Source organism: Populus trichocarpa, chromosome 5 (assembly GCF_000002775.5).
Source record: "Populus trichocarpa isolate Nisqually-1 chromosome 5, P.trichocarpa_v4.1, whole genome shotgun sequence".
NCBI classification, from domain to species: Eukaryota; Viridiplantae; Streptophyta; class Magnoliopsida; order Malpighiales; family Salicaceae; genus Populus; species Populus trichocarpa.
In genome coordinates, this window is record NC_037289.2 from 339,421 (window position 1) to 358,748 (window position 19,328).

The 19,328-nt window shown below is 32.5% G+C and overlaps 1 protein-coding gene across 13 annotated transcripts in view; it reads left to right on the forward strand.

The window, feature by feature from the left end:
* The window catches only part of LOC18098478 (disease resistance protein RPV1), a 33,296-nt gene that overhangs the window by 4,626 nt on the left and 9,342 nt on the right, over window positions 1–19,328 (forward strand). Inside the window, exons 1-2 of one of the 13 annotated variants that reach the window (XM_052453088.1) lie at window positions 1,449–2,159; window positions 15,871–16,403. The exons of 2 other annotated variants lie outside the window; for them this stretch is intronic. In XM_052453088.1, the coding sequence (XP_052309048.1) occupies window positions 1,645–2,159; window positions 15,871–16,228 (873 nt within the window). In that variant the 5' untranslated portion in view covers window positions 1,449–1,644 and the 3' untranslated portion in view covers window positions 16,229–16,403. Of the gene's footprint in view, window positions 1–1,448; window positions 2,160–4,654; window positions 4,768–11,597; window positions 12,441–12,962; window positions 13,632–15,870; window positions 16,404–19,328 lie in introns of those variants that run through there. 10 more of the 13 variants (XM_052453095.1, XM_052453089.1, XM_052453090.1 and 7 more) reach the window with 10 other exon arrangements.

The window sequence follows — 19,328 nt, forward strand, 5'->3', positions numbered from 1 at the left end:
TTTTGATTTCATCATTTAACGTTTCATTTACAAGGGATTGAGCTTCATAATTCTTTTTTGTATAGTGTTTTTAATCAGAGAACTCGGGTTATGTACTTGAAAAGTTAACTGGGGTTGATATTTTTTTTTCTTATTTTCTTTTTTGATATCAAATGTAAATCCAAAATAAATTTAAAAATTATTTAAAAAGCAAATAAAAAAGTATTATAAAAAAATGAAGCTAAGTACTGCAGGGCTTGGGAAGCCGAGCCATGTGTTTGACACATCAAGAAAGGGCCTGTGCGTGGGCCTGCAAGGTCGGACACACTAGCACTAGCCTTTAATTTATTTTTTTTAAGTTAATGCGGCAAGTGACATGTCATTTAACCCTTTTTTTTTTAAAAAAAAACGATGCTTTGTTTGAAACTCAGATTTTGACCATTGTGATATACTAGAAAAATAGTGTTTCTATTTGTTTGATCTCGAAACCCATTTTCATCATTTTTTTAACACAAAACACCTATGTAACACTCTCAGAACCTTTTAGAAACCCTGTTAAACTAATTTATGGTTTCAAAAAACACTAAACGTTGCTATAAAATCCAAAATCAACCTGAAATAAAAAATATATATTTCTGAGCTCAAATATTTTTTAGGTGCTTTCAAGGTTAAAAAAAAAACACACACACTCAGTTTGAACTCCTGGAATCATTTGATACAAAAATCAATTATTTTGGTAGTTAAAATCATCACCATTGACAACTTTTTCGCTCTGCATCGGAATCTTGCAAGCTTCTCTCCTCTGCAAAAAAATATTTTTGAGCTCAGATATTTTAAGTTAAAATAACACTCAATCTGAACTTCTGTTCTTATATGGAACCATTTGATACAAGAAAATCAATTATTTTGGTAGTCGAAATTATCACCATTGACAACTTTCTCGCTCTGCGTCGGAATCTTGCGAGCCCCTCTGTTCTCCATAAAAAAATAACTGAAAAAAAAGGAGGAAATTGAAGTTTTAAACTAAAATTGAATTTTTAAAATTTAAAGGGACTAGTTAATTAATAGCTAAAAATATAAGGGATTAAATGAATTTCTCAAAAAAAATTTAAAGCTATCATCTATTTTTCATTTTAGTTCTCTATTTCTCAATTCAATGCTATCTCCCAAAATAATATGCAATTGGTTATTAATTGGGGCTAAAAAGGGTTTAGTGGTAAAAAAAATTGAAACACTAAATTGAATTTTTTTTTTTAAATCACCATTGAGATCTAAAGTGACAAAATATAAAATCACTGCTTTTAGTTTATACTATAACTATAATAGATATACAGTAGTATTAAAAAAATATTTCGACTAAAAAAAGTGACTGTTGATCTAGGTTTTGATTTTCCGTTTGATGGTCTACAGGCCCTGCTTCTTCAAAAGAAACCCAATTCTAAATCAATATTAATTGGACCAAACATATCAAATCTGGGCCATGTGGGTACTAATTTGACGTAGGAAACGAAACTTCCTTAACTGTTCGAAAAAAACCCTTTCTCCTTTCTCGTTCTTCCACTTCCAGTTACCAGCAGTCTGACGGATCACGCCCTGAAAATCCTCCCAGCGTTGCCGTTTCACTCCATTCCCATCGGAAACTTCCATCCTTCTAGTTTCGGCATCATGAATTCACCAACCAGTCCAATGGGTTTGTTCCCAGTTATCATTCTCTTGATGCTTTTCCTTTCTGGAAAGGCTAATGATGTTTTCTTGAGTTTTAACCACCAAGAAATTGGCAAGAATTTTGCCGATCATCTCTACAAAGACCTCAATTATGCTGGGATTCGCACTTTTAGAGATGATGGTGGAATTTACACAGGACAAAAGTCTGATGTCAAGAGAGCGATACAGGAATCCAGGATATCGGTTGTTGTGTTTTCTAAAGACTATGCTTCTTCAACAAAGTGCCTGGACCAGCTTGGGGTCATCATGGATGCTAGGAGAACAACTGGGCTCGTTGTGCTTCCCGTTTTTTACAACGCTGATCCGTCGGAGGTCTGGGAACAGAAAGGGTTGTTTGAAGAAGCATTTGCTAAACACGAAAAAAGCTTCCATAAGGAGATGGCTAGAGTGGAAAGTTGGAGGGCCGCTCTTAAAGAAGCTGCAGACCTGAAAGGAAAGGAGCGGAAACAAGACAGGTATATAACTAATTCCTTTCCAAGCTGTTACGTGTTCATCAAAGTCCAGAGAATACAGGCTTAGAGAGCTTTTTTTCTTTTTTAACAGAACAATTAACATCGCTAATTCGAACAGGAAGAATTCCATTTGTAGGGAACAAATTAAAAAACTGAAGGTTTTTATACATACATGAATGGTAAAGGTTAAACGTAGAACAATTATATTAGAGTAATTGAATTTCACTTTCCAATTTCTTAAAGACTTTAATTTCTTCTTTTTTCCTTAAAAATTTATTACATCGATAGCTTATATTTTTGAATCAGCTAAGCATTTAGGAATACTTAATTTGACCTTGATCATTCCATACTTGAACATCACTGTTGAGCCACATAGCTAGGGGGTTTTTTTTCGTGCTAGTTAACATGTGAGAAGACATTCAATTACCTGGAATCGTGATTGCACGAGACTAATGTAGCCAACTATCCCAGGGGAAAAGAGTTTGACGAGAATGAAAGAAATCTTGCAACTTGCTAGAGAAATGAAGACATTGAAGGGATGTTGTTGGACATTTCAAAAATTAGTTTTGAAAGTAAATTAAATTGCAGAGTCTTTGCAAGGAAATCCAAACTTAGATTGCTCAAGATTTATAATTCTGGAGTTAAAAATAAGTGTAAAGTGCACCTTCCTCATGGCTGGCGTCAACTTCCTTTCTTAGGAGATGAGATATCTGCGTTGGGATGAATAATTGTTTTGACCTGAGATGTTTGCATTCCAGTTTTTGTCTGGAGAAATTTAAACTAGCTATTATCTAGAAACGAAACAAGAATCTTATCGATTTAAAATACGCCAGCCTTAGCAATTGTGAGACCCTTTCCATGCCAGATTTTCTCAAACGCTAGAAATTAACCTTGAGAGATTGAATCTTCAATTTTGTTGTACAAGTTTAATATGGTCAAGGTTACTTCACCGATTCAATATCGGGACAAGCTTATTGATTTGGATCCAAGAAACTGCACATGCCTTATCTCTCTTCCGAGTAGATTTTGTTAAAGATTTCCCATCTCTTAACCTTTCTAGTTGTTCAAATGTCAATAAACAGCATGCAGTTGGTACCAACATATTGATCAAAACGATGCCTTAACTTCAATTGCCATGGTGCTAGACTGCTAGTAATCTTAGTTAACTGTCTGTTTTATGTCCAGAACCTGTGGCTGTGTTTGGTATGACGGATAGAGAAAGGGTGTTTTGATAACCCTTTTCTTTTCGTGAAGCAAAAACATTGAAGACATTCTAGAAATGCCAAAAAATAAACGAAAGAAACCTAACTCTGCCTTGATTTCATTACTGAAGCTTTAATCACTAGCGTTTCTGTGTCTTTTTCAAAGAAAGAAAAAAAAGGTGTTCTGCACAAGTGCACTGGTCGATGTAGAACTCTCTCTCCTAAGCCATTTGAAGTAGCGATGAGCCAGTGAATCAATTGCTACTGCAGTATTGTATCTCCATTCATTAGGCATATTCGAAACACATGCATGGAATTCTTCTTGCTTGCTTCAGCATCTCTAAATTACTGATATTGTATGACTCGTTTATCCATATTTAACTATCATGGCCATTCAGCTTACAAGTTATTTAAACAATAACGGGATCTGAGGATGATAAACAAGGGCTGGTTCGTTAACCAGCCTCAATTCAAATGTAATTATTTTTGTTTTTCATGTTCTTTTTGAAAAGACCGACCAAGCACATTTCAATCCTGCTCTTAGGATTGTGCATTGAAAATTTCTGATGGTATCACCTCATGCTGGACATTTAATCATCATCATATATAGTCTGGTTAAGTTGGCACAAGGACAGCGATTAAACTAGAACAAACTGAAACAACAGCTAAAAAATGACTTTCAAGTTTCAAGCTAGAGAACGCCTTTAAATCCCCCACGACAGCATCCATGAACTCTCATTTTTGTTTACCCTGTATTTAGTTAAAAAAAGATGATTCATGGAAACGTAGGTCATCTTTTTATCACTCGGGCTATCTACAAAGCATTCTCTGAAGAACTTAATTTGTTCACAATTTGATTTGTTCTTGGTTCGAGCTGCCTTGATCATCATGTTAAAAGGTTAGACATAGGGATGGATATCTCTGAGATGTTTGCCTTGTAATTAAATTTTGATCGGAACCCTTTTTGAGCCTGAACTTGAGCTATCATCTAGCAAGGTTAAGCAAGTCTGGCAAGGAGACCAGAATCTTGGCAGTTTAAAAAGGTCAACCGTAATAATTCTAGACCTGCAGAGTATAGAAGAAACCTTGAGACTTGGATTTTGTACAAGTTAATTTGGTCGTGTTTCTTAATTTGTCAATTCAGCATCCACCCATTTGCATCGATGTATTCCAAGCTGAATTTTTTTGTAGTATGTCTCTTCTTCTTCTTCTTCTTCTTCTTCTTCTTGTATGTTGATCTGATGAGGAATTAGGAAATTAATCCGTGATTTAATTTGTATGAATGTGTGTTTGCAGGTATGAGTCAAAGTTCATAGAGTCGATTGTTAAAGAGATCGCAGATAAACTCAACTTCTCACTGCCTCACGCCCCTCCGTCCTCGTTACCACTGTCGTCGGCCCTCCGCCCACCTTCATATTTTCTTTGTCTTTTACGAGAGTGGAGGTCTTTCTTTCAGACCTCCTCTCTCTTTTTATTTTTTTGACCTCCTCTCTTTTTTCTGTAGTTGTACTACAGAAAAAAGAGAGGAGACAAAAAAAAATAAAAAGAGAGGAGGGGCGGTGGGGGTAAAGCAGAAGTGTGAATCAATAGGAACTAAGCACGTGGATACCTGTCGGCTGATGAGAACGAAAGGCTGAAAAGAAAGGTCCCACAGCGCACCGACTTTGTCAAAGCATAGATGGATGAATTAATTAAAGGATTGTACTTCAATGAATGCTTCTCTCTCTCCTTTTTGTTTTTTTTGACAATTTGTATCTGTGGATCGATCCTTATGACAGTTAACTTTTTCAAGAATTTTGAGCTCAAAATGAGATGATGAGATGCATAATCAAAGTCTAAGTGATCTTTTGACATATGACTGCTACAAGTAAGTGCATGCTTAGGGTTCTTCTCAATTATATTCTTGCTAAATTTTTAATTTGTTTTTTAACACTTGAGAATAACAATACAAAAGAAAAAAGTTTTTCGAAGTATGAATCTTAAAACTGAAAAAAAGTATATCAATGAAAAAACAAGCTTTTTTAATCAACAAACTTACCATTGATTTTATAAATACCGCGCATACAACAATAGAAAAAAATTCATAACATAAGATGTGCAATCAAAGATTAATTAATGTAAAAGTCATGATTAGGATTATAAGTTAATTTTCAATGCTTGAAAAGGTGTGTATTTTCGGGTGTCATGATTTTCTAACATAGAAATGAAAATATATTGTTTGTGTTTAATAAAATAAATTAAAAAAATATATGAACCAACAAATAAAAAATAATTATTAAAGTTAATTAAATATTAAAGTGAAAAGCTGATAATTCTAGTAGAGTAAAAATTAAATACAGATATAAATATTTAACCCTGATTGTCCTTTGTATTTTATATATTTTTATTTATTATATATTAAAAGTTGATTCTAGCAGTTAAGGATAATTTTTTTTAAAAAAAATACATCACATAAATATAATTTATTTATATAAACTATAAAATGAAAAAAAAATTACAATTATCTCCTTAAAGCATTATAAATATTTTTTAAAAAAACTGTTAAAAATATGAAAAAGGTTAACCAAACAATTTTAAAAAAAATAAGAGATAAAGTATTCATTAAAATTTAAATAGAAGCATTAATTAAAAGTTAAAAAATGAGTTCAGTATACTGCTAGGACCTTATAGTCTAGGTCCATGCATTTTATTTTTTTTGGTTTTAGATGGTGTCATTTGCTCCAATTATTTTCTTGAGAGGGTGAAATTGGGATTAAAAAATTTCAATGACGAGAATGCAAGAAACAAAATGGGTTTCACACTGTTCATATACTAAAACAAAATGGGATTTCACTGTATATGAACTGAACAGTGAAATCCCATTTTGTTTTAGCATATGCAACAATAATTTCTATTATCATCATGTCCAATTCAACTTCAAGCATTGATGCACTTTTCCTGTTAGAAATTATCAACTCTGTCCCTTCAAGTATGATAAAATGTTGCTTCATGGTTTCTCACCATCTCTGCATATTGGTTTGTGCTAAACATAACATGGTACAGAGTGAGAGAAGAACAATTATCAATATTAAAAGATTGCATATCAAATCTCCACACTGGAAACCACTTGCTCACAACATTTGTGATCCCTGCAGCTTCAATGGCATGATTGATCTTGGGAACAGTTGGCTTATTATCAACAAAATGAGAGCTAAGCAATGCATCTTCGAAACAAGAAATTTACACAAAAGAAAAACATTTCAGCTGATAAACACATATAAAGATCTTTTCCAAGAAAGCTTACTATCAAAAATCTGAAAAAAAGCATAATGTTGGATTATCAATCAATGAAGTTCCATAGAGAACAATTGCAGCAAATCCCCCTTGCAATGATATGAGAAACAAATAACATTCTTCAAGTTTCAACAGGTTTTACTGCAAGAGATTGAAGGCAATGCAAGAAGCCTGTGTACACAGATACAAAATCCATTCACAAAAAATCTTTCATCGTGCATGGATAAGCCATCAACGAAGCTATAAACAGTATTGGCATCTTGGAAAGATACAGAGATACCAACCACCTGTTATGAAACCCAACCTATAGAAACATTTTTCTTAAAAACGAGAAATGCAAGAAATCTGATAAAAAGAATCCAAATTCTCACTACAAGAAATATGATTTGTGTGTGAGGAAAAGAAGTGAAACCTGGAAAGTTAATGATTTAGAGTGTAGAAAAAATCATTTCATTTTACTAATATTTTCTTCATTGTTAAAAAGTGCTTGTGGTGATTGCTCTTGTAGATATTCGTGACTTGAATGGATCCAAGTTATTCATATCAAGTCCTTGAAATTTCTGGAGGTTTTATAGCTTTTCGTTATGTTTATAAGGTGCTTCCTCGCTCCTATTGTTCTCTCTTTTTCGCTATGGATTAACCCAACTTTTTTCATCTTATTCCACTATGAAATTTGTTTTTACTGCAGTTCATCCTTTTGCAGTGTTACATCTATATTCTCTTCTTCCAAGGCGACATGGCAGCTCCCCTGTCATGTCTTCCTGCTTTTAACTATCACTCAAACTCCACATGTATTCGTGTACTGCAAGGAAAAGGCATACCAAACCTTCAAAATAAAATAAAATCTGGTGCAAGGACAAAAAAGAATTCTGAGGCAAAACATGCCATTAACCCATTTTTAATGGGTTAAAAGCATAAATCCATAAATAGAATCCCAACTTTTTTCTTCGATAAATGGTATATGATATCTTTACAAATTTGCCACCAACAATCCACAAATACTTTGTTCATAAGAAAACAGAACCATTTTTCATTCACTAACGATTAGAGAGACAAGGTTTCATGCATTCCTGGAATTGTTAAGGCCAAGCATCTCAGGCTAGCTCTTGAATTTCAAACATGACCACAACATGATATACAGTAAATTGCAACTCAATCATCTTAGCTGAATAATCTGTAATTGACTAACATGCATCTAAAGGGTATATGAAGTTGAATTAGACCGCATGCAAGCTCTAATACCAGAAATCCTGAATAGCAACATCATTAGACTTAGATACACAACCAACATCATTAATCGACGCAGCTAACTAATAGAAACATGCTAGTAAATTAATCGCGCCACCAATCTGAGAAAATACATTAAGGCTTAATTGGATGATGGTAAGGAATAGATAGCGTGCAAGCTACATGCATTCTTGAGAGTAAGGGCTCGAACAAGGCTTAAGCAGATGCTCCTATAGAAAATGCCAAAAATGAATTCAATAATTAGTTGCAATTAAGAAATCGATTACTTCCTCTTCTTCATTGATTCAAGTAATGCTTGAAAATGTTGAATCATACCAGTGAACATAAGCAACCACTTCCTCTGGTTATGAGTGATCACATCACTCTATATAGCCAACTAAGACCCCCACATCCTTCTATTGTATGGTTCACTACTCTTCATCTTTCTTTACAAGAAACTTTTGCAATAGGACTGTATTCAACTATATCAATTATTAATGTGCAATATACTCGAACATTTCACCTTCCCTTTTCTTCTCATACAAATTATGCAATACCTCTGGTTAAAATAGAAAAAAATGTATACCTCTGCGGTGAATTCGATATTGTAATATCCGATCCAAATCTTTTCTATTGTATCTGAACTCGAGTAATATATTGTTCAACTTGGACCAGCTCTGCGCATCATATGGTTTAACTTAAAATAATCTTTACTCGGTTGGTTTAATGCAAAGTAATTTGAAAGATATTAAAAACTTCAAATTGAGATTATTCAAAGGGAGGATCCTAAATGGAAGCCTTCTCTCTTATCTGCCATTTCTTAAATTAAATTCAATGGCCGCTTCGGATATGATCTCAAACTGATTTGGAATGGCTTTATTATTGCCAGTAATAGTAGGCAAATAACTCTGAGATTGACTTGATGCGTTGTCAACATTTCCATCTTGTCTATTCCTTTTCAAAGGATTCTATAATCTCTGCAATGGTAACATTATTTTGTAGAGTAGAATCTCCAGCTACAACCTTATTGTTTTTGGACTGGTAGAAAACTCAGGAGGAACAGAACAGATGTTCATTTCCATCATATCAGTACAACTTAGTGGTAACGTTTTCCCAACTAAGCATTCCCAAATTTATTTCAAAACAAACCAAAAATAGCAGCAACCTTCCCCGTCCTCTGCCTGCCAAGCTCTTGAATCAGAAACTGTATTTCCTTCTTGCAAAACAAAATAACTTAAAAAGGGCATCAAAATCCAACCGTGAGACTGCCATTGCCAACATAAGATCAAGCTGGCATTTAATGAGCCTCCATACGTTAAGGAAAAACTTACCTGCAAATTACAAAAAGCATGTACCTAGTACATCACAACAGGTTCTCTCCTTATTACTAGTGTCTTTGACTGCTAAATTTATGAAGTACATATCAGAATAGACCTTAAATAGATCCGAGTGACTAACCCGAACAAACTCAAAGCTATGAGTTACAATATATTTTTACTTTGAAGCATGCTAGAGCTATCTTATGATATACAGATACGGTATATGGTGTTAGTGAGAGAATGTGATTTGTGAGTGGTATTTTTTGAAAATATCTCCGTGAGGTGAAATAAATGCTTTCTTCTACATAAATTATATTTTTCAAATCATATTTTTTTAATTAACTAGAATTCCAAGTTGACCAGGGAATTATTGTCTGATGACCAATTTTATAATGGCTGCTATATTTATCTTGTAAATCCCAAAAAACAAATTGTGCTAATCAGGTATTTAGAAATAAAATGGATCCAAATTGTATAGATACGAGGATATGTTTTTTTCATTTTATTTAGTTAGTGTTTTATAACAGAAAAGATAAAAAATATATTTAATTGAAAAAACATGAATAAAAATAAAAATAAATCTACTCTAAGATAATTTTGAAATAAATTATATACTTTCAAAACAAAAAATACATAAAAATATGTCGCATTTATCCACTATCTCCATCTTTTCTATTTTGAGACAGTAATCAAATACTACTACAATTTAGACATTGAGAAGTAAAGCTAGGGTTAGATGATTTATAATATGTAGGAAGTTAATATTAAAAGTTTTATTCAAAGAATTGACAACACTACTACTAAGATATAGAAGATAATAGGTTAGTGTTTGATTATTGTCCCGGAACAAAAAAGATAGAGACAATGATAATAGAGGAAAGAAGATAGAATAAGAGATAAAGATAAAATTATATTTGATAGTAGCATACAAGACTACCTTTATATCTTATTTTGTTGATTGTAAACAAGACATAATAAAATATAAAAACTCTATTTTATTTTTAATATGTATTATTGTCAAATTACATATTTTTAAAAAATAATTAGATAGTATTATAATTTTTTTAGTTTATATTGAAAGTTGAAATTAATAATAGAATAATAACTTTAGTTATATAACTTAGATTGGCTCAGTGTGTTGAACTAGGACTCGGCTGACCCAAAGCCTAAACCAGTATGAATTTAAAAAAAAAATAGAGGAAAGGTTAACCCAACTTGATCGGGTTAAAACTCAAGTTGACCTATGACTCGAGATAAACCCAAGTAAAAAACCCTTGACTTTATTTTGAAAAAAAATATTTGGTCAAAATGACATCGTTCTGATCCTTTGTTTTAAAATATTAGGATTATTCTAGGTTGATCTTCTCGATTCATGACCTGATTCAACCACTAGGTCAAATTTTAAAATTATAACAATAATTATTTTTTATTATTATATATTTTAGTTGGATCATTTTAGAATTAAAAGTTTTTTCTAGTGGTATTTTAAGAATAAATAATATTATCTTTAAAGATATATCTCCATGTATCTTTTATTTGAAAAATACAAAAAATTATTTTTAAATTATTTCATAATATATTTATTATCTATGTTCTTTAAATCAAACATATTTAAGACCATCTGTTTCTTTAATTTCTCTGACAGTAACCAAATGCCACGGTATTATAATTTTTTTTTTATGTGAATGGAAAGAACTACTAATAACAGGAAGTACCTATTTTCTAAATATTTCAAAAGCATACATTATTTAATTGCTTGAGGAAATGTATATCATTCGTAAAAGGGCTCAACCTCAACTTTATTTAACTTGAACACAACGGATTTCGGGCTGGATGTTGAGCAATAAAACCAAGCGAAGCCACACAGAGAGCCCAAACTAGCCCAAGTTACCGCAACCAAGCGTAGATCACATACAACCAAGCTTGTTCCATAGACTAGGCAACCGAAAGTGTGATGCTCTTAAAAAAATTGTTGAAGATAAAAATGGTATTAGATATTTAATATGCAACTATATATTTTTTTTTATAATTGAAAAATATTATTATCTTTTTTTTTTGGTTAAAAGAAAGAATTCCCTGATTAAATAATAAAACAATTTTTTTTAAAAAAAAGATTTTGCAAAAATAATTTTAAATAAGTTTAATCGCATAGATTTTCTCAACCATTTAATTCTTAGTTTGTTTTCAGATAAAAGTATATTATCATTTATTTTTGTGCTTATAACTGTATTTGATTATATTTTAAAAATTTATTTTGCTTGAAAATATATTAAATTAATATTTTTTAATTATTTTAATATATTAAAAAAAAATTAAAAAAAAAATCATGCAATACAATAACCCTCCAAAGTCAAAGAAAGTAATAAAAAAAAAGAGAGAGAGAAACTTCCCGAGACCTTCAGCTCAAGACTTTCCCTTCCATTCTACAGCCCTCTTTTTTCTCTTGCTTGATGGAATGGAGCACCAGGCAGCTAGGCACCACCCAACCAAGGAAAATAAAATAGAAAAAGCATCTGACAGAATATCCAGTATAAAAAATAAAGAAAAGGAAACTTCCTGAGAACTTCGGCCATACACTTTCCCTTCCATTTTTGCAGTCGTTTTTCTCTTGCTTAGTTCTTCTACCTTTTGCTGGTTCACACACTTGAAGTTGAAGCTAATCCTCCAAAGTCAAACGTTGCCTTTTCAGTGGCAAATTCCACAACAGAATTCGATTTTCTTATCCTCCTTTTTGATCTTTCACGTATTCTATTCATCAACCTTATGGGTTTCTTCTCATTCATCCGTCGCTTGATGCTTATTCTCTTTGGCACGGCTAATGATCTTGTGTTCTTGAGCTTTAGCAATGAAGATACAGGAAAGAATTTTAGTGATCATCTCAACTCAGCTCTCACCATTGCAGGATTTCGCACGTTTAAAAACGATGATGGCGTTCGAAGAGGAGAAAATACCGGCTCAGAAACCAGAAAAGCAATACAGGAATCGAAGATATCTGTCATTGTGTTTTCCAAGGACTATGCTTCTTCAACACGGTGCCTCGACGAGCTCGTCATGATCATGGATGCCAGGAGAGCTACTGGGCACATTGTGCTGCCCATATTTTACCATTTGGATCCATCTGAAGTCAGGAGCCAGGAAGGGAGATGTTTCGAAGCGTTTTCTACACACGAGAAAAGCTTCCAGGGTGAGAAGGGGAGGGTGGAAGAATGGAGGGCAGCTCTTAGAGAAGCTGCAGATGTGGCAGGGATGGTTCTACAAGACAGGTACATCACATCCCTACTCTGTTTTCTCTTGATTCTAGTACGTCACATCCCTTCAATGTTTTCTCTTGAATAAGGCTATCTAATCATATGGTCAAAAACTCAGTACAATCAAGAAAAAAAATTGAAATAAAGACAGCATATATAACAACAAGAACAAAATTTCAATCCCAAACTGATTGGGGATGGATCCTTTTGGCCATTCAAACGTGCTCGTGAATGTGAAGTATATCCGGGCTTTAGAAACAAATTCATAGACATGCTGTCTTGCCAGAACACAGTAATGTGATTTCCTTAACTTGTAAAGTTGCTGTGTTGTGTTTATCTTATACGTAGTAGGCTGTATTTGACACTTCTCCGAAACTGATACGAGAATATTTTTCAAATAGCCGTAGTTCCTAGCTGCTCCTTGCCTTCGGTTTTGTCAAAGATAAATTAGTAGTGGGGCCTTCCATCATGTCAAAATAAAACCAAGACTTATGGGCCTAAAATGTGTCCTTTTTTTTCCTTCTAAAAGGATTCTGGGCCGGGAATGGATCCTTAATTTAGAAACCAATGGTCCATGATAATTTATTCTCCTCTCGGTCTTCGTCTCTCTTGGTCTGCCATATCAACACCATAAACCAGTAAAGTTCCAACTGCGTTGACTTGAGTCTAAAAAGTCATCAATTCACCAACCGATTCCAAGATTTCCCATTTCACTGTTTTCCTCACATTAAATTTTTCATCCATTCTTCTCTCCAAAATGCATTACGAAGTGTTCTTGAGCTTTAGAGGCGAAAACACCCGTCGAAGTTTTACGGACCATCTCTACACAGCTCTATGTAGAGCAGAGATTCGCGCTTTCAGAGACGACGATGGGATCCGGAGAGGAGAGAACATTGATTTAGAAATCAAGAAAGCAATTCAAGAAACAAAACTATCCATTATTGTGTTTTCTAAAGACTACGCTTCTTCGAGATGGTGTCTTGACGAGCTAGCGATGATCATGGAACGTAGAAGAGCTGTTGGGCACATAGTGTTTCCAGTTTTCTATGATGTTGATCCATCTGAGGTGGGGACCCAAACAGGGAGATATGGTGAAGCTTTTGCTAAGCATCAGATACGTTTCAAGGACCAGATGGAGAGGGTGGAGGGGTGGAGGAAGGCTCTTAAAGAAGTTGCATACATGGAAGGAATGGTCTTAGAAGACGGGTACTAACTTTTTTTTTTCTTCGAAATTTATTACATCGATAGCTTATATTTTTGAATCAGCTAAGCATTTAGGAATACTTAATTTGAGCTTGATCATTCCATACTCGAACATCTTGCCATTTACTTGAAAATGAAGACATTCACTTACCTGGAACAGTGATTGCCAACTATCCTAGGGGAAAAGCGTTTGACGAGAATGAAAGAAGTCTTGCAACTTACTAGATAAATGAAGACATTGAAGGGATGTTGTTGGACATTTCAAAAATTAGTTTTGAAAGTAAATTAAATTCCAGAGTCTTTGCAAGGAAATCCAAACTTAGATTGCTCAGGATTTATAACTCTGGAGTTAAAAATAACTGAAAAGTGCACCTTCCTCATGGCTGGCGTCAACTTCCTTTCTTAGGAGATGAGATATCTGCATTGGGATGAATAATTGTTTTGACCTTTGAGATCTTTGCATTCCTTTTTTTGTCTGGAGAAACGAAACAAGAATCTTATCGATTTAAAATATGCCAGCCTCAGCAATTGTGAGCGCCCTTCCATGCCAGATTTTTTCAAAGGCTAGAAATTAACCTTGAGAGATTGAATTCTCAATATTGTTGTACAAGTTTTATATGGTCCAAGGTTATTTCACCGATTCAATATCGAGACAAGCTTATTGATTTGGATCCGAAAAACTGCACAAGCCTTATCTCTCTTCCGAGTAGAATTTGTTCAAGATTTCCCATCTCTTAACCTTTCTAGTTGTTCACATATCAATAAGAAAGCATGCAATTGGCACCAATATTTAAACAAGCTATTGAAAACGATGATATTTGACCAGAAATTCGAAGGAAACTGCTTTTTTGTTTTGTTTCCGATTTGCTTAGGAGTCTCAACTTCAATTGTCACGGTGCTAGACTGCTAGTAATCTCAGATAACTGTCTGTTTTACGTCCAGTGCCCTGTGGTTGTGTTTGATATGGTGTATAGGGAAGGGATGTTTTGATAACCCTTTTCTTTTCGTGAAGCAAAAAGCCATTCTAGAAATGCCAAAAAATTAACAAAAGAAACCTAACTCTGCCTTGATTTCATTACTGAAGCTTTAATCACTAGCGTTTCTGTGTCTTCTTCAAAGAAAGAAAGAAAAGGTGTTCTGCATAAGTGCACTGGTCGATTTAGAACTCTCTCTCCTAAGCCATTTGAAGTAGCGATGAGCCTGTGAATCAATTGCTACCGCAGTATTGTCTCTCCATTCGTTAGGCATCTTCGAAACACGTGCATGGAATTCTTCTTGCTTGCTTCAGCATCTCTAAATTACTGATATTGTATGACTTGTTTATGCATATTTAACTATCATGGCCATTCAGCTTACAAGTTATTTAAACAGTAACGGGATCTGAGGATGATAAACAAGGGCTGGTTCGTTAACTAGCCGCAATTCAAATGTAATTATTTTTGTTTTTCATGTTCTTTTAGAAAAGACCGACCAAGCACATTTCAATCCTACTCTTAGGATTGTGCATTGAAAATTTCTGATGGTATCACCTCATGCTGGACATTTAATATTCATCATATATAGTCTGCTTAAGTTGCACAAGGAAAGCCATAAAACTAGAACAAGCTGAAACAACAGCTAAAAAATGACTTTCAAGTTTCAAGCTAGAGAGCGCCTTTAAATCCCCCACGACAGCATCCATGAACTCTCCTTTTTGTTTACCCTGTATTTAGTTAAAAAAAGATGATTCATGGAAACGTAGGTCATCTTTTTATCACTCGGGCTATCTACAAAGCATTCTCTGAAGAACTTAATTTGTTCACAATTTGATTTGTTCTTGGTTCGAGCTGCCTTAATCATCATGCTAAAAGGTTATACATAGGGATGGATATCTCTGAGATGTTTGCCTTGTAATTAAATTTTGATCGGAACCCTTTTTGAGCCTGAACTTGAGCTATCATCTAGCAAGGTTACGCTAGTCTGGGAAGGAGACCAGAATCTTGGCAGTTTTAAAAGGTCAACCGTAGCAATTCTAGACCTGCAGAGGATAGAAGAAACCTTGAGACGTGGATTTTGTACAAGTTAATTTGGTGGTGTTTCTTAATTTGTCAATTCAGCATCCACCCATTTGCATCGATGTATTCCAAGCTGAATTTTTTTGTAGTATGTCTCTTCTTCTTCTTCTTCTTCTTCTTCTATGTTGATCTGACGAGGAATTAGCAAAGTAATCCGTGATTTAATTTGTATGAATGTGTGTTTGCAGGTATGAGTCAAAGTTCATAGAGTCGATTGTTAAAGAGATCGCAGATAAACTCAACTTCTCACTGCCTCACGCCCCTCCGTCCTCGTTACCACTGTCGTCGGCCCTCCGCCCACCTTCATATTTTCTTGGTCTTTTACGAGAGTGGAGGGACCCCCTCTCTCTTTTTATTTTTTTTGACTTCTCACTAAACACTATTGATTTAACACTATTCAGTAATGAAGTACACACTGTGCAGATACCAATAGTGTTTAGTGAGAAGACAAAAAAAATAAAAAGAGAGAGTGGGGCGGCGGGTAAAGCAGAAGTGTCGGGTGATGAGAACAAAAGAATGGTCCCACAGCGCACCGACTTTGTCTAAGCATAGATGGATGAATTAATTAAATGAATGTACTTCATTGAATGCTTCTTTCTCTTTGTTTTTTTTGACAATTTGTATCTTTGGATCGATCCTTATGACAGTTAACTTTTTCAAGAATTTTCAGCTCAAAATGAGATGATCAGATGCATAATCAAGTCTAAGTGATCTTTTGACATATGACTGCTACAAGTAAGTGCGTGCTTAGGGTTCTTCTCTCAACTATATTCTGGCTAAATTTTTAAATTGTTTTTAAACACTACGAAAGAATAACAATACAAAAGAATATAAAATATTTCCAAGTATGAATCTTAAAACTGAAAAAACAAACTGTTATAATCAACGAACGTACCATTGATTCTATAAATGCCACGCACGCAAACCACAGTAGAAAAAAAACTATGACATGATTTGCAATCAAAGATTAATTAATTTCCAAGTATGAATCTTAAAACTGAAAAAAAGTATATCAATGAAAAAACATGCTTTTTTAATCAACAAACTTACCATTGATTTTATAAATGCCACGCAAACTACAGTAGAAAAAAATTCATAACATAAGATGTGCAATCAAAGATTAGTTAATGTGTGTATTTTCATGGCTTAATTTTAGAAACTTGTGTGTATTTTCAAGATTAGGATTATAAGTTAATTTTCAATGCTTGAAAAAGTGTGTATTTTCGGGTGTCATGATTTTCTAACATAGAAATGAAAATATATTGTTTGTGTTTAATAAAACAAATTAAAAAATATATGAACCAACAAATAAAAAATAATTAACGCTAATTAAATATTAAAGTGAAAAGCTAATAATTCTAAGTAGAGTAAAAATTAAATACACATGTAAATATTTATCCCTGATTGTCCTTTGTATTTTATATATTTTTTTTATTATATATTAAAAGTTGATTCTAGCAGTTAAGGATAATTTTTTTTAAAAAAAAATACATTACATAAATATAATTTATTTATATAAACTATAAAATGAAAAAAAATAAATTACAATTATCTCCTTAAAGCAGATGTCAATATTATAAATATATTTTAAGGTATCCTGATTTTTTAACATAGAAATAAAAAAATATTATTTACGTTTAATAAAATAAATTTAAAAAATATAGAAACCAACAAATCAAAAAATAATTATTAATGCTAATTAAATACTAAAATGAAGAGCTAACATTTCTAGCAAAGTAAAAGATAAATGAACATGCAAACATTTAACCCCGACTACTCTTTCTATTTTCTAATTTTTTATTTATTATATATTAGAAGTTGATTCTAGCAACTAAGGACAATTTATTTTTATTTTTATAAATATGTCACATAAATATAATTTATTTATATAAAATGAAAAATGAAAAAAATAAATATAAATTACAATAATCTCTTTGAAGCATTATAAAATTAAAAAAATTAATTTAAAAAAATTAATTACTATTAAAAAAGGTTAACCAAACAATTTTAAAATATAATAGATAAGATATTCATTAAAATTTAAATAAAAACATTAATTAAAAGTAAAAAAAAAAGCTGAGGTCAGGCCACATATCTGGCTAGAACCTTATAGCTCCACACACCTTTTTTTTTTTTGTTTTAACAGTGTCATATGCTCTAATTATTTTTTTTATAAAGGGATGATAGGTCGTTTTCCTCTAGATCAGTTTCTGGTTACTTCTAGTAATTAAAATATTAAAGTTTGAGTTGTGAAATTTTAAAAACCTATTTCTCAATATTTTTTTACCTGAAAATATCCTAAAAGCATTTAAAAATCAACTTTTAATCTTAAAACAATCTTTAATCTCCTTAAAAAATAAAAATTAAACAAATAAAAAACATCAAACCTTTTTATAAAAAACCTCAAGACCAGAACTTTTCCAAAAACAGCAAACCAATTGACACTAAGATAACTCTTTTTTGTGACTAAAATGTTCACATTCAGCTACTTTCTTTCTTTTTAATTTTTTTTTTAGTGATTTTCTCTATCTTTTTTCAATATTCAGAAACTAAAATAAAAACTAAATTAAGTTTAAGATCAAAATTTAGAATGCTAAAATAACAAGGATCAAACAAAGGGTTAATTAAAAACTATAAAGAACATATATAAGTTTTCCATTTCAATATCTAAATGGGATTTGTTTTTTTAAAATTTATTATTAAAAATTTATTTTTAATATCATTAAATAATATTCAAAATTATCAAAACAAATTTAACTTTTTAAAAATTTAATGTTTTTTAAAAATGCATAAAACAAACAAGATGAGCATAATTTACCACATCACTGTTCATATGGGCTCAACTTTGTTGGGCCATGAGCTTAGTAGTATATAATTTCTTCCAACAGTAACGACATCTGGTAAGAAGTTCTAAGCGCAGTTGAAGCGCGTGATATATGTCCTCTCGAGTAACCCAAGGTGGAGGAGCAAAGGTATTAGTTTTTGCTCATTGCTCGTTCGCCAATATTCGTGCACTTGCAGCATGTTTGAGACCAATTTTCTATTAAAATTAATTTCATTTCTGGTATTTAAATTGCATTCAATGAGTTAAAATCATGTATTTAAAAGAGATATATTATCATTGAATTTATTTTATTCTATTTTCTACAATACATTTATAGTATTATTAATTATCAATACTCTTTCATTTATAGTAATTAAATTTCAACAGGTTTTATCGCAAGATATTGAAGGCAATGCAAGAAGCTTGTTTACGCATACAAAATCCATTCATAGTTTCTGATAGAGAAAAATCTGTCATCATGTATGGATAAGCCATCAAAGAAGCTATAAACAGTATCATCATCTCGGAAAGATACACAGATACCAACCACCTGTTATCAAGTCCAACCTATAGAATCATTTTCCTTAAAAACGAGAAACACAAGAAATCTGATAAAAAAATCCAAATTTTCACATCAAGAAATATGATATGTGTGCGTGAGGAAAAGAAATAAAACCAAGAAAACTAATGATCTGAGTGTAGAAACTTTTGAAACAATCATTTCATTTTACTGATATTTTCTTCATTGTTAAGAAGTGCTCGTGGGGATTGCTCTCTTTGATATTCGTAACTTCAATGATACAAGTTATTCATATCAAGTCT